The sequence below is a fragment of the Phodopus roborovskii genome, unplaced genomic scaffold, assembly GCF_943737965.1.
Source record: "Phodopus roborovskii unplaced genomic scaffold, PHOROB, whole genome shotgun sequence".
NCBI classification, from domain to species: Eukaryota; Metazoa; Chordata; class Mammalia; order Rodentia; family Cricetidae; genus Phodopus; species Phodopus roborovskii.
In genome coordinates, this window is record NW_026125052.1 from 33,926,903 (window position 1) to 33,952,332 (window position 25,430).

The 25,430-nt window shown below is 52.5% G+C and overlaps 5 protein-coding genes across 6 annotated transcripts in view; 2 read left to right on the forward strand and 3 right to left on the reverse strand.

The window, feature by feature from the left end:
- The window catches only part of Nploc4 (NPL4 homolog, ubiquitin recognition factor), a 45,699-nt gene extending 41,691 nt beyond the window's left edge, over positions 1 to 4,008 (reverse strand). Inside the window, exon 1 of the mRNA XM_051181931.1 lies at positions 3,795 to 4,008. Coding sequence (XP_051037888.1) covers positions 3,795 to 3,809 — 15 coding nt within the window. The 5' untranslated portion in view covers positions 3,810 to 4,008. The remainder of the gene's footprint in view (positions 1 to 3,794) is intronic.
- Positions 3,808 to 11,391, forward strand: Tspan10 (tetraspanin 10). The gene is made up of 3 exons (XM_051183127.1): positions 3,808 to 4,196; positions 8,920 to 9,582; positions 11,046 to 11,391. Exons 1-3 carry the CDS (start codon positions 3,808 to 3,810, stop codon positions 11,389 to 11,391), a joined length of 1,398 nt encoding a protein of 465 aa, XP_051039084.1.
- A 1,676-nt stretch (positions 11,392 to 13,067) lies between these two features.
- Pde6g (phosphodiesterase 6G) lies at positions 13,068 to 15,008 on the reverse strand. Its single transcript, XM_051182052.1, has 3 exons — positions 14,787 to 15,008; positions 13,591 to 13,631; positions 13,068 to 13,191 (listed from the first exon to the last, which is right to left on the reverse strand). The coding sequence occupies exons 1-3, from the start codon at positions 14,930 to 14,932 to the stop codon at positions 13,115 to 13,117; spliced, it is 264 nt and encodes an 87-aa protein (XP_051038009.1). The 5' UTR covers positions 14,933 to 15,008; the 3' UTR covers positions 13,068 to 13,114.
- A 4,501-nt stretch (positions 15,009 to 19,509) lies between these two features.
- Oxld1 (oxidoreductase like domain containing 1) lies at positions 19,510 to 20,819 on the reverse strand. 2 transcript variants are annotated; one of them, XM_051181992.1, is made up of 2 exons: positions 20,639 to 20,819; positions 19,510 to 20,110 (listed from the first exon to the last, which is right to left on the reverse strand). In XM_051181992.1, exons 1-2 carry the CDS (start codon positions 20,817 to 20,819, stop codon positions 19,662 to 19,664), a joined length of 630 nt encoding a protein of 209 aa, XP_051037949.1. In that variant the 3' UTR covers positions 19,510 to 19,661. The 2 variants fall into 2 exon arrangements, with proteins under 2 accessions (XP_051037949.1, XP_051037940.1); XM_051181983.1 differs by having other exon boundaries at positions 19,510 to 20,201; positions 20,639 to 20,804.
- A 108-nt stretch (positions 20,820 to 20,927) lies between these two features.
- Ccdc137 (coiled-coil domain containing 137) lies at positions 20,928 to 25,242 on the forward strand. The gene is made up of 6 exons (XM_051181954.1): positions 20,928 to 21,070; positions 21,358 to 21,491; positions 22,539 to 22,761; positions 24,303 to 24,385; positions 24,598 to 24,677; positions 24,869 to 25,242. Exons 1-6 carry the CDS (start codon positions 20,937 to 20,939, stop codon positions 25,082 to 25,084), a joined length of 870 nt encoding a protein of 289 aa, XP_051037911.1. The 5' UTR covers positions 20,928 to 20,936; the 3' UTR covers positions 25,085 to 25,242.
- The last annotated feature ends 188 nt before the right edge of the window (positions 25,243 to 25,430 follow it).

Below are 25,430 nucleotides of genomic sequence, written 5' to 3' on the forward strand. Positions count from 1 at the left end.
TAAAGGGTCTCCCAATCTCAATCTTCCCCCTCTCGATCCCCAACTCCATTTTGCTTACGGGGAAACGAGAGGTGAGGGACATCAACACAGGAAAGATGGCCTAGAGCACCATTCCAATTCAAACACCTTACAGTTTCATGCAGAACACACAACTTCAAGGCTAAACATGGTGGGGATACCTGTAATCCCAAACAAGTGCAACAGAGAGGCCAGCCTGGGTGACATGACGCCATCTTAAGACAGATTTTTTTTTTTTAATTTTACATGTACAGGTGTTTTACCTGTGTGTATGTGTGTGCACCTCATGCATGTACTGCCCTTCAAGGTCAAAAGAGGGCATCTCATGGAACCATCTTAAAAAAAAAAAAAAAAAAAACACGCTGGAAAGATGGCTTAGCCCTAAGAGCAATAGCTGTGCTTACAGAAGATCGGGTTCAATTCCCAGCACCTACATGGCAGCTCTCAACTGTGTCTAACCCAGTTCCAGGGGATGAAATGCAATGCACACTTCTGCTCCACAGGATCCTGCGAGATTGTGGTGCACATAAATTCACACAAGCACACACACAAAACACATATGTAAACATAAAACTAAGACAAACTAGTTTAAAAGTAAAATAATACCATGGTAAACTATATTATTAATAGTCTGATTTCTAGGCAGGGTTTTAACAAAATGTATTTCCATGGCAAGGCAAAGCTAAAAATGTTGGCCGCCCTTCAAGACTCCTAAATATGGGCCAGCTTCTAGGCCTTGATTTCCACACTGATCCAAGCCTTCTGAGAACATGACACTCACTGCACTAGCCTTAGCTGACATGCCCTATAAACTAAGCACCTGTTGACCGAGGACTGAGCGGGAAGACACAAACCTCAGGAAACGCCTCTGTTGTACTTCCTACTCCAGCAGTCAGTAATGAGGCAATATACAGAAAATGCTTTTGCAAATGAAAACTCTGACAAGGCATTGTTTAAAGATTTCTCCTGACATACTGCAGAACTCCACAATGGCTTCCAGTCAACTGAATTTTGTCTACTTTCATCAGACTAAGAATAATGTCGGTTTTCTAAAATAGCATAATCATGTCTCTCAATTTTTAGTGACTTTCACTTGACTTTGTCCTGTATGTTTAACACTTAGATTTTGTTCTGGATAATCCCAATGAATATCCTGATTGTTAGGGGGCATAAAAGTGTGTTCACAACTGCTTATTAACCACATCTGTCTCCTTTCCTCACCCTGCTCACTCATCTGTGTTATGTGCACTCTTCACTTGGGACCTGATATCTAGGAAGAACATCTTTATAAAGGTAAGGAAACTCTCTGCACATATTTCATCCTTCAGTCTGTCTTCAACACTGAGACATGTCAAACAGTGAAGATTTCTGCTTCTCTGGAGGCTCTACAATGTTCCTTCATCCAATCACGCAAGAATAGGAGCCTGTCATAGGTGTGACTAAAGAAGACACAGGAAGAATCCTTTTGTTTGGTTGCTTTTTTGTTTGGTTGTACAAACTATGCAGAGCAAACTGGATTCAAACCCTCTATCCTCCTTGCCTATTGCCTAGCCTTCCCAAGTCCTGGAATTACAGGCATATGATCACAACACTTAGCTTACCAAAGAATTCCACAGTGCAAGTCAAAACCTAATCTACACATGGCAAAGGAGTCTGGATTTAACAAGAAACAAACTTGTACTGAGGAAGTGTTGGCTTAACCTCTGACATAGGCTGCAAGAGAAAAGATATGGAGCAGACAGGTTGGGTCACACAGAGCACAGATTCTGAATACTTAGATGTGAGGGCACAAGCACCAGTAGCACCAGTTATTTGGGAAGCTAAGGAGGAAGGCTTGTGCACTGGAGACAGAAGACTGCCTGGACATAGCTACAACTTGGTCAGGGGAGGGAGGGAGAGAGGGAGGGAGGGAGGGAGGGAGGGAGGGAGGGAGGGAGGGAGGGAGGGAGGGAGGGAGGGAAGGAAAGTGGGAAGGAATTTCTCAGAAGAATTGTTGCATTATCACCACAGAAATTCTTTAAGGACCTCCTTTTGAATTAAAAACAAGCAGGGCAGACAGGAAAGATGGCTCAGAGGTTCAGAGCACTGGCTGCTCTTCCAGAGGTCCTGAGTTCAATTCCCAGCAACCACATGGTGGTTCACAACCATCTGTAATGAGACCTGGTGCCCTCTTCTGGCCTGCAGGCACACATGCAGGCAGAACACTGTATGTGCAATAAGTAAATAAATCTTAAGAAAAAAAAAAAAACAGCATTAGAGAGATGGCTCAGCAGGTAAGAGCACTTACTGCTCTTGCAACAATTACACTCACCTGCACATGGGCACACATATACATATAACTTTTTAAAATGGGGCTGGTGAGATAGCTCAGCCATTATGAGCACTACTTACAGGGCTGGAGAGATGACTCAGAGGTTAAGCACACTGGCTGCTTTTCCAGAGGATCTGAGTTCAGTTCTCAGCACCCACATGGTGGCTCACAACCACCTATAACTCTCAGTTCCTGGGGAATCCAATCAATGCCTATTCTGGCCTTTTTGGGAACCAGCCATCCAAATGGTACACATATACACAGGCAAAGCACCCATACACATAAATACATAAATCTTCAAAGTAAAACTTCCGAAGTCGACTTCAGAAGAGTTTATTAATTCCTCACAATCTGAGAAAGTTAATTTAAGAACCACTGGTGCCCACAAGAGCCTTTGGAAAACCTGAACAAATTGCTCTACCTGGCTAAAGATCTATTTCTAGGCAAGTCATCTAGGATAGTAAACTTAAGTTTCTCTACACATCTCTCCAGAGAACAGAAGAGCCCTAAACGGAGGAGCCGCGGGGAAAGAAAAGCCTTAACTCTTAACCCACTGGGGTGATAGTCCCTGTCTGCAATCCCAGTATGAGGAATCTGTGGTAGAAGATGTCAAGGTGTGGGATCAACTAGTTAAGACTGTCTCAAGAAACAAAACAAAACGCCTCAAGAGCTGGGCTTCCCTGGAAACCCATGGAATCCAGAAAGGATTATTGCAGGCAGAGCTGTGCTAGGCCTAAAGCACCCAACATGGTTCCGATCTCCCACATACTCAAACACCCCTCAACGTCGACCACAATTCTTCCTTCAGACCGGCCTGTTGCTCACACGGTTTCCCCAACCCCTGCCACGTTTACTTTGGTGAAAAGCCCCCACAGGTTAACTAACGGCTATCCACTGGTTTCCCTGTTATAGTTCACGGGGGTGGGGGTGGGGGTGGGGGTGGGGGTGGGGGGAGGGGTGACGATCTCTACTGTCAGGCTGAAGTGAAACCAGCCTTCTTTATTACACTCCTTTTAAACGGGTAGGCAGGAGCCAGTCCCGGCAGGTTGCTGTCTGCCCCCCTGGACACTTCTCCTGTGGGGAAGGGGTTCCCTAATGATGCCCTTCTCCCGACGACTCTTCCGGAGTGAAATCATGACGAGGCACTGCTGGGATGGGGGAGGAGAAAGCCCTACGGACAGGAGGAAAGGACGTAACCGGCTTCGGGGCCTGGGAGGGAGGCAGGGGTCCCTCGGAGCAACCTGCGGCAGCACGGAGGAGCGAGGCCGCTCCACTCGGCCCGCTCGGCCTCTCCCCCGCCCCGCCGGCCTCTCCAGGCCCTGCTGAGGCAGGTTCCTCCGCAAACCCAGGGCTAGTGAGGAGGAGCCGCTGGCGCCGAGCACCGTCTCTCGCGGGCCCGCCCAGGACGCCGGCAAATCTGCTGCCTCATCCCGGGCCCCCGCTCCCTCCCGGCCGCCGCACTCACGATGCTCTCGGCCATGGCGGCCGCTCCTATCTCCGGGTTGGGGCCCCGGGCTGCCGCCGTCTGCCTCCCCAAAGGCCTCGCAGTCGCGGCCTCGGCCTCAGTCCCGGCCCCGGCCTCCCGCCGCCGCCGCCACCTCCGCTCCAGCTTCGCCGCCCGGCTCCGCCAGCCGCCGACGTCCAGTGCTTCGCTCAACGCACTCCGCCGGGCGAACACAGAGGAGAAACAAGGTTCCGGCCCCGCCAACGGCCGCGCGCATGCGCAAGAGGAGCTGCGCGCACCTCGGCCCCGCCCATCCGCGTCGCATCTGGGCCGGGCCTCCGAGGCTCTGCAGCTGACCCAGAAGATGGCAAAAACAAGACAGAAAAGCCCCGGGAAGAGAACCAGGCCCTTGAGGGGAGTTCTGTACCGTCGTCACAGTCTTCCAGCTTTGAGATGGAGTTTCGTTTGCACGTCCTTTGTAACTTCATGCGGAAGATTTGAAGGAGCGGGCGTTATGGAAATCTTTTAAGAGGCTAAAAGCCCACCTTTTGTTTGTTTTTTGTTTTTCGAGTAGTTTGTTTTTGCGGAGCCCTAGCTGTCCTGGAACTCTCTTTGTAGACCAGGCTGGTCTCGAACTCACAGAGATCCACCTGCTTCTGCCTACCAAGTGCTGGGATTGAAGACATGTGCCAACTCACCTCACTAGACGTTTTAAAAAGAATTTTTTTTTTTAAAGGTTTTATGTGTTTTGTGTGTATGGCTGTTTTGCCTACCGTGTATGAATGCCGAACCACGTCCGTGCCTGGTGCCGAGAAAGGCAGAAGAGGGAATGGATCCCTTGGAACTGGAGCTTCAGCTGATTGAGGCCCACCATGTGAGTGCTGGGAGCCAAACTCGAGTCCTCTAGAAGAACACCGAATACTCTCCCAAGTGTTGAGCCTTCTCTCCAGCCCTCACCTGGAACTTTTTATTCTCTTGTCCCTATGCCCTAGTGCTGGGGTTACAGGAGTGCGCCATTATACCCCGTCTTACAGATGCTGGGGTAAAACCCAGGGCTTCATGCCATGCGTGGCAGGAGAGCATTCTACCAAGCCGTCCACATCCAAAGTCCATTTTCAGTCAGGGTCTCATGTAGCCCAAGCTGGTTTCAAGTTTGAAATCCTCCTACCTCTGCTTCCTGAACCGCCACATCTGGTTCCCCTCCTCTTAATTTCATTGAATCCATCACCACTGGCAATGTTGGTGCTGATAACAAGTATCTTTATCTTTAGCCTCTGTTAATTAAATTTTGACTTATTCATTCCAGCAACAAATTTTACTGCGTGCTAACTTGAGTAGAGTAGAAAGGACATAGGCTCCTCCTTGGTGCCCTTGCCCCATTAGGCAGATCAACTTGCAGATATGTAATCTCAGGTGGCAATTAATGATGAACACACACGAGGCCAGCCTGGTCTGCAGACCAAGTTCCAGGAGAGCCAAGGCTACACAGAGAAACCTTATCTTGAAAAACAACAACAAAAACAAAAATGTGGCTTTCATATCTGGCTAATATCATTTTGCATACTGTTTTCAAGGTTCATATTTGTTGTGGTATGTGTCAGAACTCTATTCCTCGATTCTTCCCCTTCCTCCTCCTCCTCCCTTTTCTTCAATGCTGTGAAAAGAATAAGAATCCAGAGCCTTAGCCGGGCGTTGGTGGCACATGCCTTTAACCCCAGCACTGGGGAGGCAGAGGCAGGCGGATCTCTCTGTGAGTTCGAGACCAGCCTGGTCTACAGAGTGAGTTCCAGGACAGGTAGTAAGCAAGCGCTCTCCCACTAAGCTACAAACCTAATCCAATTGAGAACATTTTTTTTTCTCCTCTATGTAGCTTTACAGCCTCTCCCGGAACTTGCTCTGTAGACCAGGCTGGCCAGGCACTCACAGAGATCCATCTGTCCCTGCCTCCCGAGTGCTAGGGTTAAAGGCGTGCACCATCGACGCCTGGCCTAATGGAGAACATTTTATATAAGAGGGTTCATAGCGTGTCAGGCTGCCGTGCCCTGGTCCATAGTGGAAGCCTGGATGGAAGAGGTAGTCTGAAGCTGGCAGATACCAGTAAGGATATAGCTCTGTGAGGTCCTGGATTCCACCCTCAACCCCAGGACTGGGGAGAAGAAAAAAAAAAGGCATTTGCTGCTGCTGATGGAAGATACTGGAAGTTTCCAGGCAGCGGTGATGATGCAGTGGAGGCAAAGGCCAGGACACACAGGTGCCGGGCCATGTGAGGCCAGCAAATTTGTCTGAATTATAAAATTAAAAGCCAGAGAAATGGTAGATAAGGCAGAAGCCGAGGCAGGACCTGGAATGTCCATCAAAGGCTGAAACTCGGTTCAATTCCCAGGACCCACATGGCAGGCAGCTCACAGCTGTCTATAACTCTAGTTCCAGATGTGAAGCCTCTTCTGGCCTCTGAAGGTGGCACACAGACACAGATGTAAGCAAAACACCCATACATAAACAATTTTTTAAAAAAGCTGAAACTCAGGGGCTCTGGGGTGGTGGCATGTGACAGACGCAGCAGGACCTTTCTCTTGCCCTAAACATGTGGATGACATCCATGAAAGTCCTGTGTGCCTACAATGACACTGACAAACATATCCGCATCTCACACACATTCCAGTCAGAAGCAGGGAGACCTGTGGAGAGATGCATCCAAGGCCACACAGAGTTGTTGGTGTTTGGTAGAGGGCTTTGAACACGACTTCTGTCTCCATAATAAGTTGCATGTCTCAAGTCATTTAGCCACGGGGGCTGCACGGTGACCATAACAAAATCCTGCTTCTTGCCTGGTGTTGGTGGTGCACACCTTTAATCCCAGAGGCAGGCGGATCTCTGTGAGTTCCAGACCAGCCTGGTCTACAGTAGAGCTAGCTAGTTCCAGGACAGGGTCCAAAACCACAGAGAAACCCTGTCTCGAAAAACAAACAAACAAAAAAACCAACCAAAATCCTGCTTCTGAGAAGTTAGTGGGGAGGGGACATCTGGAATGTGAATACTGATTTGTTTTAACACTGGGTAAACTAGGGGGTAAATTGGCACTTGTGTTGCCCAATAGGCTCCTGGTCCTGGGAGACTGCATTGTCAACACATTTGCAGAGATCTGTTTTTTTGGGTTGCTAATAGAATAGAAAATGAGCCCACCAGGCTGAGGCAAAAGTAGGGCTTAACAGTGATGGCAATGAGGCAGGCTTCAGAGCCACCTTACCAAAGTCACGGCTGTGCAGATGTTAGGGGCATCCCTAGAGCCAAGGCCAAGAATTAGGGGCTAAGAAAAAGACCAGCCACGTTGCAGAAGCCTTAAGCCCTAAAATGTGACTCTTCACATGATTTCACTATGATTGCTGTATGGGTGGAGCTTGCAGCTCTCCAGCTCTGAGGTGCAAGCCAGAACAGCCAAGGAACACTACTAACACCAGGATTATAACCTGTCCAGAGAGGCCCGGGGCCACCTGTCTCTGTGGCTTCTTCAACTCATGTGGAGGATGGAAGAGGGAGAAAACAGCCCCTTGCTGTCTCAGGTGAGCCAGCATCTAATAATGGCCTAGTTCAGGCTGAAGATGTTTCTTGGCCCTAAGGTCCTCCAGGCGGCCCCTGGACTGGGTTATAGTCAGCCAGACCCCCTGGCCCTTCCCCACCCCCAGGCTATTTGTGTGCTGGGATTTGTCATTAAATGGATGCCAGTGAGTGGTCCTCACAGATTAGGGTGGGGCTTCACTAATCAGATGGCCATACTTGGGTGCTAGCTTCAGAGGGTCTCAGACTTCAGGGGGTCTGAAAGAAACTCTGGCATTGGCCTCAGGAGCAGGAAATGGCAAATGTCTTTTGTAGTTGAAGGTGGACTCAATGGCCTCAAACAGTATTAATACTGCCACGTGGGCTCTGGCAGACTGTCCTTTTGCTCTGACAGACTCTGGCTGACAAATAACCTGTACGTATTCTGCTCCAAACTCGGAGTCTTTCGTGCGGCTGGATTAGACTATCACAGGTGGAAGGGACAGCTTCTTCCTGGTGGGACGGACTGAGATGGACTGGGACCCTTGCCCAGACACCTGGTTGTAGTCTCTTCCAAGCGAAACTGTCATTGGGAAAAGCAGGTGGTGGCAGGGCTATGATGGGACACATCTTTAAACCCAGCACTCGGGAGGCAGAGGCAGGCGGGATCTATGTGAGGTCAAGGCCAGCCTGGTCTACAGAGTGAGTTCCAGGACAGCCAAGGCTACACAGAGAAACCCTGTCTCAGGAAACAAAGAAAAAGAAAAGAGAAAGGAAGGAAGGAAGAGAGAGAGGGAAGGAAGGGAGGAGGGGAGGGAGGAAAGGAAGAGAGGGAGAGATAGACAGAAGGGAGGGAGGGAGGGAGAGAGGGAGGGAGGGAGAAGCCAGGTGTGAGTGGGATTTCTCCACCTCCCTGAAGAGGACCTCTACCTGCTCATCTGAGCTGCCCCTGAGGGGTATGTTTCCCTTGCCTCCTCTGGACTGGCTGCCCCTCTCCCTGCTCAGAAGCCAGGCAGGCAGGACCTGGACGATCCATCCCTGTACCCTCCACACTAGATCCAGCATAGTGTCCATACCTGGCCTAGGCTCAATTGATGGGTCTGAGATGGTGCAGAGAAATCGAGGTCGGTTTCACAGAGGAAGGTGGGGGCGGCGGGCTGTCACAGGGTCAGCTTCTCTGTCCCGGGCAGCCTGCACTTCTGGCTTGGGTGGGAAAGTCCCTCCTGTGACTGCACAAAGTAACTTCTGGGTCACTGCAGACTGATTCAAACAGAGAGACCATTCCAAACGCAGGGGAAGCAGACCCACCTGCCGCTATTCCTGTCCTGCCCAGTCTTTACCCTAACCCTTCCAGGGTGCCGACAGGGTGTCCTAAAGGAGGTTGGCCTCATTGCTACCCAGGCAGACAGTGAGCCAGGAGTCCTTACTGCCCTTCTAACCCTTGCCTAAGCAGAATGAGGCCACAAGTTCCCAGGCCCCTCAGTATCCAATTCTTCAAGTCTTTGCTTCCTCCCACAACTCCCACAAGCTTCCTCCAAGCCCGCCCCATGTTCTTAGCTCCTCTTCAGTGAGACCTCACCCTGCTGGATGTCACAGAGTCTGAGTGACTGAGGGCTCACCAATGCATTCCTTTCCTCCTGCAGGGTACTGCTGGCCAGGAGCCGCCACTCACCAGGACCTGTCCACCTATTTCAAACATCCCAGGTCCAGCACTCTGGAAGGGTCAGGGAAGGGCCTGGGGCTGCAGATGCTGTCCTGGCGCAAAGCACCAGGCCTGGAGGGAAGGCCAGGTGTCCTCTCTCCCACTTTCCACGGGAGGTAGCTGTGTCAAGTATCTGACTTTCCTCTCCAACTTCTTCTTCTCCTTGCTGGCCCTCTTGGCCCTGGCGACAGGGCTCTGGGGTCTGGCTGTCAAAAGGTCTCCAGAGAGTGGCTGGGGTGGAGCCCTGCCGACAGATCCCATGTTGGCCCTAGCGCTGGGAGGCCTAGTGGTCAGTGTCGTGAGCCTGTCTGGATGTCTGGGTGCTCTGTGTGAGAACAGATGCCTACTGCACTTCTACAGTGGAGCTGTCCTCATCTGCCTGGCACTGGAAACCCTGGCAGGGACCCTGGTGGTGGCCCTCTGGGGCCCACTGCAGGATGGCCTGAAGTATTCCCTGCATGTGGCCGTCATCCACTACGGGGACGATCCAGACCTACGCTTCCTCCTCGACCAAGTCCAGCTGGGGCTGCAATGCTGTGGGGCAGTTTCCTACCAGGACTGGCAACAGAATCTGTGAGTGTACCCCATACTCGCTCGACGTGGGCAAGAGACTCGCTCATCCATTTAAGCATGCATGCACATATATGTGCGTGTTCCCGTGTACACACACAACCGCATGCCTTGCGCTCCTGCTCCCACACGCCAGTACACAAGTTTCCTTGTGTGCATACACTCGTATGTAAACACAGAATAAAGTCTCATAGGAAGGCGCACACATACATCACGTATATACAGACGGACATGCAAATGTGTACACTTACTCATGTGGTGTGTGGCACTTGCCTCTGCCTATGCCACGGGCCTTGAACCTGAATGAGCTCAACTTTTGGCCAACTCTAGGGCCCAGACCCAGCTTCTCCATGCTATCCCTCCGTTATGGGGTTCTAACAAAGAGGCCAAGCCAGAAGACACCAGGAAAGTAATTTTTTTTTTTTTTTAAATCTCTGGACATCTCGGTGTCAAGCAAAATACCTTAGGTTAGCTCAGGTCATCCATCTATGACTCCACAGGACTGTATGTATGTGTGTTCCCGTGAGTGTGATTAAACTTCCAATTTAGGCATGACACAATATTTTATGTTCTGTTTTGTCCCTGTTCTGTCTACATCCTCCAATGCACAAACACCCTGAGCAGCACCTTCCTGCCTGGACACACGCAGGATAAACATTATGCTCCCTCCTCAAGCCTCTGAGGACAGTTGATATCGAGGGATGGAGGCAGAAGAGGCTCTAAAAACTGGCCATTCGCTCCTAACGTAGCTGTAATACACTGTGTCTTCTGGAACCCTGCAGCGCACCCCCTGGTTACTGGGAGATTCTGGTCATAAAGAGTACACTCTGTTGGTGGCTGTCAGGGCATGGTGAGTGAAGTCTAGACCTGTGGAAAGCCGCCTCCTCAGAGTTCTGAGCCTCTTGCTGCTGCCTGTCAACACCTCTTCTTACTGCAGCTTCCTCTCTGACACTGCCTACTCAGACTCACAGCGTGGATGAGGCGAGGTCTCCCTACCACCTCTCCCTTCAACAACTTCCCTAAATATTTCCATGCCTGCCGAGATAGACACCCCACTACACCCACAACCCCTGTCCGAAGGTATAGAGGGGTGTAAGCACTGTAATAATAATAAAAAGTGTTAAGCAGGGCATTGGTGGCGCATACCTATAATCCCAGCATTCGGGAGGCAGAGGCAAGTAGAACTCTGTGAGTTCAAGACCAGCCTGGTCTACAGAGTGAGGTCCAGGACAGCCTCCACAGGTACAGAGAAGACCCTGTCTCAAAACAAAACAAAACAAAATAACCTGAGGGTCCTGCAGGGAAGTTTGTGTGATTGCATGTGTATGCATGCGCCCCTTCCTGTGATTGCAAACAAGTGTGTGTGTGTGTGTGTGTGTGAGAGCGAGAGAGCGAGAGAGAGAGAGAGAGAGAGAGAGTTTAAAGGCAGGCCCCCTTTCCAGGATTAAACCTTCTGTGCCCTGCAGGTACTTTAACTGCAGCTCTCCTGGGGTACAAGCCTGCGGCCTTCCTGCCTCCTGCTGCATCAACCCCCAGGAAGAAGGAGCTTTGGTGAACACTCAGTGTGGCTCTGGGGTGTTGCACCTGGACCCGGATGCAGCGGGACAAGTAGTATACTTGCAGGGCTGCTGGCCTGTGCTACGACAGTGGCTTCGAGGGAACATGCAGACCATAGGCGGCTGTGCCATCACTGTTGTCGTGATCCAAGGGACTGAACTCTTGTTGGCTGCCTGCCTGCTAAGGGCCCTCGCTGTCCAAAAGGCAGCGGGCGGACACAGAACCCGGCCCTCTGTGAAGTGGCAGCAGAGCTGAGAAGCCCCTGGTTCAGACCAAGCTCCAGGCCTCTCCTCATCGTCCAGGGAAGGTGCCAGAGTAACTCCCCATGGAACAGACACCCGGACTCCACTCCTGGCCAATGCCTCTTTGCTACATCTGTCAGTCCCCAAGGTCCACATAGACTGACTCTGTGCGGCCCCGATTCCACCATTTCACTCCCGATTTCTCAGGGTCCATCTAAGCCCATGGCTGTCTTTTGCAAAGGCTACCGTGGTCTGTACCTGAGCACACCTGCTTCCCACTAGACTGGTAGGAAGAGCAAAGGGCTGAGGGCTCCTGCTTCCAACCTCAGCCACCTACCCTGATCTGACTTAACCTGGCTGGCTCTAGATCCTGGTTTCCACAGGACTGGCTTCCCATGGGCCTCCTGCCTTCTGGTCTTTAGTGAGATGTAAGGTATGGCAGAGGCCACATCCTGTAGAATGCTTTTTTTTTTTTTTTTTTTTTTTTTTTTTTTTTAGGTAGGAGGGAGACTTGTTTATTGGTGTGTGGATTCATATTTGCAGAGTAAACTACAGATCTCTCAATGACTGGCTGGAACTGTCTTCCTCAAATCAAAATTCCTTGTTTCCCAGCTAGGGCCAACTACATGCAGGCCGAGGGCAGCCCAGCTTTAACTCATCTGTAGAGTTAGCATGATCAGTCTGTGGCCATCTAGTAAGGGGAGTCTTTTTCTTTCTTATTCTATTCTTTCTTTTTCAGACAGAGCCTCATGTGTTGCAGGCTGACCTTGAACTCCCTATTGAGCGGAGAGTGACCTCCACCTTCCTGGCTCCTGATGGCAAGGCTGGGATTACAAACATGCACCACAATACCCAGCCCACTTCCTGGCCATTCAAAGGGATGATTACATGTTCACCCTAAGTATTGTGGGTGCTTTGGGGTGAGCTTGCCCAGGTATAAGCCTATATGCCTTACCTCTATGTGTCGAATCCTCAGGTTACCTGTGGGTGTCAGCCCAGTCTTAGGATGGACCGGCTGGGCCATGGGGCTACTCATTAGGTGCCTGTGCTTACGTTTCTAGTTTTTGTCCTTTCCTGCTTTCTTAGAGAGTCTGCTTCATGAACTATGGCCACCAGGAGTGAGTCAGGACCGGGCTTATGTCCATCACCTCTAAGCTAAGCCTCTGTGGAGTATGTGCTCAGTGGGAGTTTCCTATTTCTCTCCCACCCACCCTGGACCTTCCTCCATGGTGCAGACACAGCAGGGCTCCATCGACACACCTCGCATAAGCAAGGACAGGCTAACTTTATTCTGAAAGAGGGACAAGGGACAGAGTATGTTGGGAAGGCTGGTATAATGGGTGGAGTAGCCTCAGTGCCTCTCAACACATCACCCCAGGACAGTGTCCCACCCCAAGACACCCATCTGGAAGGGTTGCAGGGCAGAGGAACTTTCTTACCCACAGAAGGCAGTTCAGGGAAACATTACTGGGGAGTCCATTCCTGCTTTCCAGCTACAAGAAGGACAGGAGGTTGGGCCGGGTTCCCCAACCTTCTTTCTTCTGACCACAGGTCAGCAGAGTGTCCTGTGGGAGCCTGTAGGCTCTTGGTAGCTGTTACCTGGAGTCCAGGGGCAACTTAGCTAGAGACTCAGGCTTGGGCTTGGGAAGGGGTCCTGGACAGGGCTTCCAGAGGGTGGTGGGGTAGAGTAGATCTTCCTCAGGCCCCTTCCATAGGCCTCACATATCAGGGATTGACTAAATGATGCCATACTGGGCCAGCTCATGCAGCTCCAGGTGGTTGAAGGCCTCCCAAGGGCAGATGACAGTGATGTCTGTAGGAAAAAATGTGATTAAAGGGGGCTCTGTGGCCCTGGGACCACCCTATTCCCTGTCCCCACACAAAAGCCATGTCTGCCTAGGGTGAGGGTCCACACTCTGATTGCAAGTCTTCCTCCTAGGAAGGAAGCATCAACTCTGTCTATCTACTGGGTCCTGCCTTCAGTAGAGAGGAAAGAGGAACCAGATTGGGAGCTGAAGTTTCTTGTGCACCCAGTGAAGCTACCCCATGGGGACAACCCCTCTCTGAAGCCTGATGTTGGGAGAGAAATAGGGACAGGATGGGAGGCAGGCTAAGCAGTAAAGAGAGGAACCTGGGACCTGTGAGAGTATGTCTGAGGGTCGTAAGGGACTTAGGAGGGCTGTCCAGATGCAACAACCCTGAGTCGTCATACCTGTTCCCAGGCCTTCCATTCCAGGGATGTCATCCCCAAACCTGCAAGGACAGAGCAGTCAAGGATGATGTCTCCAGGTCTAGATCTAGCCACCCCTGCATGTACCAGACTTCCTCCCCCACATCTGCTACTGGGCAGGGTCTGAGCTCCCTCCCACCAACACGGGGCTAGTGTGCTTGGCAGAGATTCGCAGGCTGAGGGCCGGGAAAGGAAGAATGAGCCCAGGCACACAGGGGCCGAGTTGCCTGGGTGGGTATGGATGTGTGTGCGCGTCTGCAGGAGTGTGGCATGGAGCGTGTGGGTGAGTGTGAAGGTGCCGTGTGGGTCTGTCTCGGTGTGCCAACTGTGGTGTGTCCCTGGCAGGCACACATACTGGGAACTAGTCTCTGGTGTGCAACAGTACTGAGAGGTGGTGTGGGTCTTTACGGGGGTTTCAAGTAGAGCGTGATTGCATCACAAGGGGAACATGACCGTGGATTGATGCTGTCCTCGCAGGACAGGGTTACGACTCCCCAGATGAGGTGGCTGCAAGGGAAAGGCTGGTTCCTCTCTGCTTTCTGGGTTTCGAGACAGTGTTTCTCTATGCAGCTCTGCAGACCAGGCTGGCCTCGAACTCACAGAGATCCTCCCGCCCCTGCCTCCCGAGTGCTGGGGTCTTGTTTTCTCTGTCTACCTATGATGTCACCTTTGATAGCATCCCTGCCATGGCTCCGTCCTCTAGGTTGTGATATAGCCACAGGGTCTTTACCAGAGTCCAGATGGTTGAGGCCACCCCTCCTGCAACTCTCAGTCTCCAAAACCGTGTGCGCAGCAAATCCTCTCTACATAAAGTACTGGGGTCCTGTCATTTCGTCATACCAGCAGAAGACTGACTAAGGTGATGTCTGCAGGCGTTCACATGTAGGTGTCTGTGTGTGTGTGCACAGGTGAATGTGGTGGGGGCGCACACGCATCCCCGAGAAGATTCTGGAAGTCTGCTTTCCAGACCTGCCTGACTTCAGCACCTGGTATAAATAATAGGCCCTTGGTTTCTCCCCCCCCCAAAAAAAAACAATGCCTGAGTTCCCAGTCATCAGAGTGAGCACAAACTGCAAAGAGCCATGGCTACGACCCGACCCCAGCCTCCACCTTGTCCTCCCATGGAGCCTGGGAAGAGTGTCCCATCTGTGGAAGACTCCTCTCTTCTGTCTGCTTACCCTTGGACACCTTTCTTGGGGGGCTTGCTCTTGAACTGCCTGGTTTGCCGTTGCTTAAATTTAGGAGGTCCTTTTCTGGGTGTAACTGGTCCTCCTATAACCCGCGTGGCTGATCGGATCTCGGCCTTGGGTGGCTCCAGGTTCATGGCGAGGGTGGCAGAGACGATGCTGCAGTGACCCTTTGCTTCTGGACTCCGTCAGACTGGGCCGGACTCCTCATGCAGGCTGGGGCAGACCAGACAGACCATTAGCCCTTGTCCCTCCCTTCCAACCTTAGGAGCAGAGGTCCTGGCACCCAGGAGACGGCTGTCTCCACTCCAGGGAACGGCCCGCCAGCTCCGCCGCGGCTTTCCAATATTCTCTTTCTTCTCCAGGTGCCACCAGGCATCTCCCACTGCTAACAGCCACAGGCGACTCATGAACTCCCTTGTGTCCATCCCATACTCCTAACTCACACGGAACACACCCTTTTTGCTGGCCCCTGCCGCAGCACAAACCAGGATTTTTACTACCACCCCTTGGACACCCTTGATTCCTGCGCCCTCCCTCCTTCTCATACATACACTGGAATCTGGTCCAGCCATGTCACCCTGTGGAAACCCTTCCCAGGACTTCTGGGATGGTAAACAAAGGACACCCCCTCTTGATCCAGCAAACCCCATCTCCCACGGCCTTTTACAATCTCTTCCAGGTGATCTGCCGCCTTGGGATGTTGTCACTGGTTGCAGGGAGGCCCCTTCTCAGGAAAGCCTCCTCTGACTCGACCTCATCTCATTCTATATTCCCAGTCCTGATTTGTTTCTTCATATCACATTCTGGCTAAACTCCTCATTTATTTACATGCCCCTTTTAAGTATGCTTGTTCTTATTTATGTACTTGTTGCTTTTAGTTTTTAATCATCTTTCCCTTGGCCGTGGTGCTGATAAATAATGCTCCACAAAATGGAACACAGATGGCCTAAGGAAGGGGCTTTTCTTTGAACCACAAACAGTTATGCTGGGTAACCCTCACTTTCTGGGCTCTGTTTCAGAAGGCCAAGCCAGAAGCAGGTCTCAGGGAGGGCAGTTACACGGGGGTTCTGCCTTTAGGCTGCTCATCAGCTCACTGGCTTATAGATCGGTGTTGGTTAGACATCTCCTGATAGCTCTGGTGTGGCCGAGGTCTCTGCTGCCCTGTATCAGGCCACAACCTAGGACACACTATAAAGGATGTTCCCTCCTCCTCTCCCTAAGAGCTGTAAGCCCCAGTGACTTTGCCAAGGACAGCACAGCTTTCTGCAATCCTATTAGCACCTGAAGGAGACTCCTAATCTCCCAGAGTTTCTAGGAAGCTGCATAAACCTCCCATGCTGCTGAAAACAGGTGACCCACACAGGAGGGGCTGCCCTACCCTTAGGTGTCCAAGGGAATACCTCCAAGAGGCCCCTTTCTGCCCTAAGGCCCTGTGTGCTATATCGCTGATCCAGCCGTAAGCCACTGTCAGTGGTCTGTTGGAACATAAGGGCTGAGACTGGTCAGCAGACAAGGATGAGTCTGTTGTAGGCATTGTAGGCAACTCCAAGTCGATCTCAGCGGCTCCCCCTACCCCTAGGTCCACTCTTTGTCCCCGAAGCTAGCACCAGCCTCAGGACCAGGACTCAGGGTTAGTATTCAGGCATCTGTACTGGCCTGGCCTTGGGGTTCAAACATGATACATCCTCAGCTTCAGCCACTAAGAGCAACACCTATGCACATTCACAATGCATTCCCTTCTAAAAGGGCCCTGCCCGCCTCCCATCTTTCTGACTCTGTGTCTGTCTGTCTGTCTCTCTCTCTCTCTCTCTGCTTCTCTGCTTGTCTTCCCACTGCTCCTGTCCCCAGAGGCCGGCCTCCCCACTCCCTCCCCCCCTTTCCCATTCCCTTTGTCCTAATAAAAATCTCCTCCATGTGAGCTCTGTCGAGTGGCATCTTTCTCATGCTGCTTTTTAAATGACTACACTCAGGCTGCTCCGACCTGAGGTGCCCATCCCCTTACTCCCCAGTGGCAAAGCACATCTCTAACCAAAGGCCATGAGACCCCCGACAGAGCTCCAATGATCAGCGCTGTCTCCATGGAAACCATGCCTAAGAAGCCTAACCCAGACTGACCTGAAGCTAGTGCAATTCAGTTGTACGATCAGGTGGCTGGCCTTGGTAACAGGCACTACCATGTGACATTGTGCAGAAGCAGGGGAGGTGATCGGCAGGATGTCCTCTCCGAGGGACAGGGACTCAAAGCTCCGAAGATCATAAAAACCTGTTGGCTTCCCCAATCCCACCCCAATTCTGAAAGAGCAGACACCTGGCTGTCAGAAAGGGCAACCAAATGGTTGCTACTCACCAAGCACTGGACAGGTGTCAGGGAGCCACAGGTGCCAGGTGGCTTGATCTGGGTCAGCAGAGCTGTGGCCTAGGAATTTATCCTCCTCCTGGTGAGCGGATTATGTCTCTCTTCTCTAACCATACACTAATGAGATTGCTGGGCTTTAAGGGAGCCACTGACCGGGATGCTGGGGGTGGGCAGAAGGGGTTTAGGTGTGGTCGGGGCCTGAAGGCAGGACATCTAGTTCCAGTAGGGGATCGCGAAGGGGAGGGAGAGTATGATCTCCACCAGCTGTGGGAGTACACCTCCAGAAACAACAGGGCCACCTTCCAGACAGTTCTTGCTTGGCTTACTCCTCCCTTTCTGTCCCATCCACGGAGGGAGGGACCATCTGTGGACTTTGACGCTCTCTGTGGCAGTCCCTATCTTCCCCCCTGGCCTTTCAGCCCTGCCTCTTGCATTCCAACCCTGAGGCCTTTCATTGCATCTGTTACTCTGTGTAAACCTTGTTTCCTCTAGCTTCCTCCTCTGGGTCCTCTAGAGCCCTGGCCTAGTGTCTGAGGCCCCTCCGCCGGCCGAGGGTAGGATACTTCTCTCAGCTCAGCTTTTTTCTCCACGCTCACTTGTATGTTTGGATAGAACTGGCTTTTTGTCTTTCTTTTCTTTTTAAAGATTTGGTCTTATGCTCGTTCCCAAGCTTCCTCTGAACAGGCCGGCATGTTTTTGCCCCTCTCTCCCTTCCCTTTCCCTACCCCCTTGCCTTCCCCCAATAAAACTTTCCCCATTAAAAAAAAAGGAAGAAGATATGGTCTTGTATAGTTCCGTGCTGGCCTCAAATGTCATGTAGCTAAGGACAGTCTTGATGTCCCTGTCCCCCGTCTGGCCCCCAAGTGCTGGAATTACAAGCGCGTGCCACCCCCGACTCTTGTGTTAACCTTTGTCTTCTACACTGAAGTGCTAAGGGTTGGCACGCTACGTATTTATTTTGGTTTTTCAAGACAGAGTTTCTCTGTGTAGCCTCTCCTAGCATTTCTCTCTATAGACCAGGCTGGCTTGAACTCACGGAGATCTGCCTGTCTCTGGAGGAGGCATGTTATACTGCTAGTGTGTGAACCACTGTGGGGCATCTCACAGATGCATGGTGGGAAGTACCTGGGGCTTAAGCTGATGGAGGTAAGATCAGGTGCAGGCCAGTATGGCAGAGTCTGACAACTTGAGTGCATATACCCAGAAGCAGGTCTGGCCCTACAGCAAAGGGCTGGCTAATGGCTTCTTTGAGGGCATCTCATGCCACATGGCCTTACTGGACTTTGCCACAATTGTCAAATGCTGGAAATTCTGATTCTTGTAGGACCCACTGGTGTTAACATTTCCTGGATATGTGAACAATGCACAAGTATGGCACATTGTTTAATCCCAACATTTGGGAGGCCTCGTGTTCCAGGACAGCCAAGGCAGAGAAACTCTGTCTCAAAAACCAACTAGTTTTTGAACCTCTTTTCAGGGGGGACACGTTTTTTGTTTTGTTTTGATTTTTTGAGACAGGGTTTCTGTGTGGCTTTGGAAGCTGTACTGGAACTCTGCTCTTGTAGACTAGGCTGGCCTCGAACTCAGAGATGCACCTGCCTCTGCCTCCCAAGTGCTGGGATCAAAGGTGTGCACCACCGCCACCCGTCTCCAGGAGGACATGTTTCAGTCCACGGTAAATAGCCACACACGTCTGGGACCTAGTGGGTGTGTAATCATTGTCATATTTATCTGTGCCCCAGCTCTGCTGAGTACTTCAGATGACAGGTATCATCTGTAGCCTGACCTGTGTCCTGTCACCTACCAGCAAAGTGCCCCTACTCTCTGGCCTTAGATTTGTCGCAGGTCTGTGTAAGACACCAAATATGGAAAAGGCCCTATTTATCAGCTCAAACCCAACAGGAAGTCACTCTATAATCCCAGCTTTCCCCTTAAACAAAGCAGGTGGCACAAATGCATTCAAGATCATTTAAGTTCAGCCCCGGCTAGTGCCTCACAGCTGGTTCTGGAGCTTGATGCCCTAACTGCCTTGGTTTCTAGCGGTACTCACCGCTCTAAGGGATGGATGACCCTATACTACTGCATGGTAGAAAGAACATTTCCCCAGGATCCAGGAGGAGACAGGGAGTAGTTAGGCCCCTCCCGCATGATAGTTCTCATTTACCACACAGATGGGAACCAGAAAACGGTCAGCAGGACATCCCAGGTACGCTGGGGCCTGGAGATGTTCCCGTCACGGGATACTCAGGGAGTCAGGGGATTTGGATCATCTTCACCAGTGAGGAAATCTGGCTGCTCAGCAGGGACACACTGCCAGCCTATGTACACTTTATTTGACAAGAAAACACAACACAATTGGGTTGTCGCAGAGAATTTATTCTGAGGTGAAGCTGTTATACAATAATTCCTATTCCTGGCAGACATGTGGGGGCTTCCAGACTCAAGCAGCCCCTGCTGCTTCTTAGGGATCGCTTCTGCCCATGGCAAGGATTCCCAGGTAAACTGGCTCAGCCTCCACTCTGCATGCGGAGCCGGATCTCCATTCTGAGGAAGGCCTTGAGGTTCTCATCGGTTATGTGCTCCTCCAGGATGGCCAGGGCCTGCTGCCCACCATCCTGGTAGTGCTTCAGCAGGGTCTCTGCATAATCTACCCACACACAGTTGGGACAGCCACTCATGCAGCAGTTTGAGGGAGGCTGGAGATCGGGTGACGGAGAGTACAGGGGTCTCATGAGGGTTTTCTCCGGTGGGGAGGCCTTTGGCTCCCCAGCATCCTCTGCACCCGCTTGGAAACCTTCCTCCCTGTGGTCCATCCCCAACTTTCGGCAGCTAATAGCTGCTTGCACTGAAGCATGCTGTCTGTGAAGAACACTGCGTCTTCCCCGGGGAAGACTCTGGCAGCAGTCCCAGCCGGAGAACTGTTGTGCCCTCTGTGAACATGGGATACTCAGTATGACTCTTCCAGGAAGCTGGTAAGGCACCCAGCAGTGTTCAGCCTCCCTAGACCTGGACCAGTGGCTCAACATCCTTCTCGGCCTCCTCACTTCCTGCAGGACCGTAGACAAGTTATTATATTTCACTTCTGTATGTTGTTTCCCTGTCTGTGAAATGGGCATGTTGGTTGGTAGGAGGAGAAATTTGCTAAGGGCCCGGTTTAGTGTCAGGCACTGGGCCCCAACTCCAAACGACTGCACGGGGAACAACTCTAGATCAGACGACCAGATAGGTGACTGACGCTGGGCAGGGTGAGGGATAGGCCACAGAGCCAGCTGACCCTCATCAGCCAGTTTTAACTAAGCACGCCTCCTCTGACCAAGCCTGAGTCCTTCCTTCCATCGCTTCACGAGAGAAGCTCCAAGGACAGCGGGCCACCCCATTCTCCGTCTCTAACGCCTCAAGACCCTCGAGTCTGATGTTCCCTGGTCACTAACCGGTTCTCTTGCAATGTATTTGCCCACTAACTCGTCTGGGGCCCAAACCTGACCGTGACGCCTGCCTCCAAGGGCTGGCTGGCCTCCCGGACTTGGGACATCCCGGCTGCGCGCAAGGCTTCCCGCATCCCGGCTAGGGCACCGTGGCCCACTGCGCCCGCGAGTACTTGCCCAGCTGCAGAGCGCAGCTCCCACCCGGCTTCCCCGGGACAGGCTCTGCAGCAGTATCCCCATCGCGGGTGCAGACGCGGAGGGGAGGAGCGCAGGAAGCGGAAGTGATGCTCACGGGGCGGGGTCTTGCAAAAGGGCGGAAATGGCTTCGTGCGTGGAGCTCCTGGAGTAACGTTAACGATGGGAAGACCGAGACGCGCAGCCGAGGAGGCCGTCAGGCCTGCGGGCATTAGAGGCTCCGGACAGCCGCACGCGCGACGGCAGCAGCAGGCGCAGGGACAGCAGCGCTCGGCTTCATGGCCGGGACAGCGCAGGTGGGTGCGGTCCCCGGGAGAGGACCCATTTGGGAGCTTTCCTACCTAAGTCAGCCCAGGCGCACGCTCAGCCATGTGTTGAATGCGCGGAGCTGAGTGTCTCAAAAGTCTCTCGTGAGGCTGCCGCCTGCTTGGGCTTTCGTGGCGCCTTTTGCCTTTGCATGCCAAGAAAACCCAGTCCAAGGGTGAGGAGAGGACCCTGCACCGCTTCCTTACAGGCGTGATCTTTATTTTGTGTCTGCTGTGTTGTAGTAGGGAAGGGTCTCACTCCTGGGTTATCTTTCCAGAAAAGAAAAGAAGAAAGTGGATTGCAAGCCCAAGAACCAGGATGAGCAAGAAATTCCTTTCAGGCTCCGAGAGATTATGAGGAGCCGTCAGGAGATGAAAAAGACACTGAGTAACAAGAAGAGAAAGAAGGAGGGTATGTACGTACGGCGCTTGCTAGGTGCCAGCACAGTTGCCCAAATCCTTAGAGGTGTTTGGGGCAGGGGAAAAGGAGGCAGGAGCGGAGACCATGAAGGCGCACTGGGGAGGGAAGGACAGCGCAGGGCTCTTTTGTAGTTCACCGCTGCACTTTTGAGATTTTACTTTTAGTTATGTATATGTAAGCGTGACTGGTCGGGAGGAATGTGCAGGCAGTTGCTATTGGAAACCAGGAGAGGATGTTGAATCTCCTGGAGCTGGAGTTACAGGCGTGTGCTGCCCAATGTGGCTCCTGAGGAGCCAAACCCAAGTCCTTGAGGAGTGTGTGTGTGTGTGTGTGTGTGTGTGTGTGTTAAATTTACTATGTATATTGTGTTCTGCCTGCATGTCAGAAGAGGGCACCAGATCTCACTACAGATGGCTGTGAGCCACTATGTGGGTGCTGGGAATTGAACTCCGGACGTCTGGAAGAGCAGCCAGTCAGTCATATTAACCTCTGAGCCATCCCTCTAGCCTGAGGAGTACTTATTCTTAATGGCTGAGCTATTTGTCCAGTTTCTCGTTGTAACCCTGGCTGTCCTGGAACTCACTTGGTAGGCCAGGCTAGCCTCAAAGTCAGAGACATCTTCCTGCCTCTTGCCTCTGGAGTGTTGGGATTAAAGGTTGTGTTTTGGTTTGGGCTTTGGTTTTTTTGAGATAGGGTTTCTCTGTGTAACGGTCTTGGCTGTCCTGGAACTCACTCTGTACACCATTGTGGCTTTGAACTACAGGGATCCCCCTGCCCCTGCCTCCTGAGTGCTGCACACTCTGGTTTCTTTGTTCGCCTGTGTTGGCAGTGGACATCTTTGACAGGAGCCAGTGGGCCGGGAGGTCACATCTGTAGGGCTGCCCTGAACTGAATGTTTTCCATCTTCTCTGCTTGTCCTTAAGCCTGGTCTTCCTTTCTTGCGGCTGTAGGAGGGGAAATGGTCATACGTTTACCTGTCGCCGACCACTCTGTCCTGAGCTTCCTCCTACACCTCCTCTGAGTGTCCTTTGTCCTCAGCCCAGGTGGCTTTCAAGAAGACACTGGAAAAGGAAGCAAATGGAGAGGAACCAGACATCATTGTCCCCAAGTTCAAGCAAAGGAAGGGAGAGTCTGATGTGGCCTACATCCAACGCATGGAGCAGGAGGCCCAGCATGTGCTGTTTCTCAGCAAGAACCAGGCCACTCGGCAGCCAGAGGTGCAGGCAGCCGCCAAGAAGGAGAAGTCTGAGCGGAAGAAAGCGTGAGTTGAGCCTGGAGGTGTGGGGCTGCGGGTTCTGGTGAGAGGAGGAGCTGGACATGACGGGGCAGTTGTCTGCCTGGGCGCACTGCTGTAGGAAAGTGGGCAAAGGTTGGTGCCTGCTACGGGGTGTAAAGATGTGGAATGGCCCATGGGAGGCCGGGACCTGCTCGCTCTGTAGTGAGTTTGCCGCCGAGTTCCCCTTGGTTTGAAAGAGACTTGAGTCTGTCTGTCTTGTTTGTGCAATTCTGCACCTCCTTGGCCCAGCGTCCTTGACTATAAAGAGGGGTCAGTGCCATTGTCACAATGTTCGGGTGTGTAGATTGCTCTTCTGTCATTCATAGGGATGGTGGCCAACCAGTAGAAGCCCACCGCAAGCTCAGATTCCTTCAGCCTTCTCGGTCACCTCCTGCTCAGGCTACCCCTGGCTTGTGTGCAGGCAAAAACATTTATTTATTGAACCTGGGGTCGTGCGCTCTCTCTCTCTCTCTCTCTCTCTCTCTCTCTCTCTCTCCCCCTCTCTCTCCCTGTCTCTCTCTCTCCTCCTCTCCTCCTTCTTGTCTCTCTCCTTCTCTCTCTCTTGGCTAAGTCTGGGCTTTCATTAAAGTTGAAGAGAAATTACAGCCATGCACGGTGGTTCATGCCTATAATTCTGGGAGCATGAAGTTGGGGGCCTGCTGTGAGTTCAGACCACAGAGGGTCTCAAACAAAAAGACGGCCTACAAGAATGGCTACATTGCCTACATTTCCTCTTCACTGGTGTCCCTTTATTCTTTCAAAGAGATCATACTACTTTCTACTTCCTCCTAATATTGTAATCACAAGAGCCAAAGCCAAGCCCAAAGCCACGGTGGTCTCCAAATGCTCACAGAGGTGTGGTGTGTCACATGTACGGTACTTTGCAAGGCTCTTTTGATCCAGTCTCAGAACTGCCATTCAGTGTGGAGTGCATTGTTTCAGGCAGATAGCCTGTGGGTCCAGCCATGCGGCCATCTCACTGTGAGTCCGTGGGTCCAGCCGTGCAGCCATCTCACTGTGAGCCCGTGGGTCCCTGCAGTGTGGCCATCTCACTGTGAGCCCGTGGGTCCCGGCAGTGCGGCCATCTCACTGTGAGCCCGTGGGTCCCTGCAGTGTGGCCATCTCACTGTGAGCCCGTGGGTCCCTGCAGTGTGGCCATCTCACTGTGAGCCCGTGGGTCCCTGCAGTGCGGCCATTTCACTGTGAGCCCGTGGGTCCCGGCAGTGTGGCCATCTCACTGTGAGCCTGTGGGTCCAGCCGTGTGGCCATCTCACTGTGAGCCCGTGGGTCCAGCCGTGTGGCCATCTCACTGTGAGCCCGTGGGTCCAGCCGTGTGGCCATCTCACTGTAAGGTACTTAGCCACATCCTTGCTATCCTTTGGCAACCTAAAATGTCTAGACATTGTTCCCTGGGGACCCTTGGTGTGCCTGTTGAGTGCAGCCCTTGAGGGTAGGCTGGCCTCTGCTGCCCCTAAGATGGAACAGGAGCTTAGAAGGAGTCTGAGAAGCCTGTGCCTTCTTCCCAGCTTCCAGAAGCGGCGACTTGAAAAAGCCCAGAAGAAAAAGGAGGCAAGAGCAGTGGACAGGCTGGAGCAGGAGTTGCTGAAAGGTAGCTCTTCCCGCAGCAGGCACAGAAGCTGTGGTCCCCACAGGCCTCCCTCCTCCCCCACACCTCCTTGGTGGCACCTCTAGACTCTTCCAGGCCCACCACTAGGAGGCCAGTGGATGAGTGGGTTCTGAAGCCCTCAAAGGGAGGGTCGGTGGTGAGTCGGAAATGACACAGGCTCTGTGAACGGCAGCCTCTGTTCCCTCCCCTTGCAGACACTGTGGAGTTTGGAGAAGTTGCGCTGCAGCCCCCAGACCTGACGGTCCAGCCCAGGAGGAGCAGTAGCAGGGATGCGGTACGCAGGGACCAAGTGATGCAGGGGGTGAGGGGGTGGGGATCGGCAGTGCCGTTCCCATTTCTGCTGGGGAACAAGAAGGTCCCGGGCCAGGACCTCCTTAAAGGGCTGTCAGCTGCAGGGCTAGCTGAAGCCCTCTGCCGTCTTCTCTCCTAGCTGAGCCTATGCTACCGCCCTCTCTCTTTCCTTAGCCTGGCAGGAAATCGCTAATGCTAAAGATGCTTTTGGGCACTGGTGGAGTGTCCCTGACTCCATCCGCCTCACTGGCCCGCCAGCGGATCCTGGGGGAAGAGCGAGAACGGGCTGTGCAGGCGTACAGAGCTCTGAAGAAGCAGCAGCGCCAGGAAGTGACACTTGCACAGCCACCTGGCAGCTCTTCTCAGAGAAAGTTCCAGACTCGTCTGTGATTCAGAGCCCCCGGGGTCTGTTCCCCTGGAAACCGGCCTGAAAAGGGGACAGACAGCAGATGCTTGTCCCTGGATTGGGGGCTGAGCGCAAGCGTTCACTGTGGCGGTGGGGTGCCTTTCTTTCCCCCTCCCTTAAAGTTTACCCTTTTTCACAGTGACCAGCATGAGTTCCATCTCATACAGGGCAAGTTCCCCCAGCACTTGCCTGAGACACAGACAGATGGGAGGGCTGGTGTTTCCCTGAGCCAGCCAGGACCACTGTAGAAAGCTCTCAGTCCCTTAGTCCAGCTGATCACTGAAGCTGAAGTAGGTCAGCCTGTTGTCTTAAGAGGCTCCCATGGGTTCA

Coding starts and splice junctions, on each gene's coding strand:
- Ccdc137 (XM_051181954.1), top strand. CDS start 20,937: ATGGGAAGACCGAGACGCGCAGCCGAGGAGGCCGTCAGGCCTGCGGGC. Junction 21,071..21,357: donor TCATGGCCGGGACAGCGCAG/GTGGGTGCGGTC, acceptor TTATCTTTCCAG/AAAAGAAAAGAAGAAAGTGG. Junction 22,762..24,302: donor AAGTCTGAGCGGAAGAAAGC/GTGAGTTGAGCC, acceptor CCTTCTTCCCAG/CTTCCAGAAGCGGCGACTTG.
- Pde6g (XM_051182052.1), bottom strand. CDS start 14,932: ATGAACCTGGAGCCACCCAAGGCCGAGATCCGATCAGCCACGCGGGTT. Junction 13,632..14,786: donor CCCAAGAAAGGTGTCCAAGG/GTAAGCAGACAG, acceptor CTGTCCTTGCAG/GTTTGGGGATGACATCCCTG. Junction 13,192..13,590: donor AATGGAAGGCCTGGGAACAG/GTATGACGACTC, acceptor TTTTTCCTACAG/ACATCACTGTCATCTGCCCT.
- Tspan10 (XM_051183127.1), top strand. CDS start 3,808: ATGGCGGCCGCTCCTATCTCCGGGTTGGGGCCCCGGGCTGCCGCCGTC. Junction 4,197..8,919: donor AGGCCCTTGAGGGGAGTTCT/GTACCGTCGTCA, acceptor TGAGTGACTGAG/GGCTCACCAATGCATTCCTT. Junction 9,583..11,045: donor CAGGACTGGCAACAGAATCT/GTGAGTGTACCC, acceptor TGTGCCCTGCAG/GTACTTTAACTGCAGCTCTC.
- Oxld1 (XM_051181992.1), bottom strand. CDS start 20,819: ATGGGGATACTGCTGCAGAGCCTGTCCCGGGGAAGCCGGGTGGGAGCT. Junction 20,111..20,638: donor CCTTGGAGGCAGGCGTCACG/GTCAGGTTTGGG, acceptor TTCCTGGAAGAG/TCATACTGAGTATCCCATGT.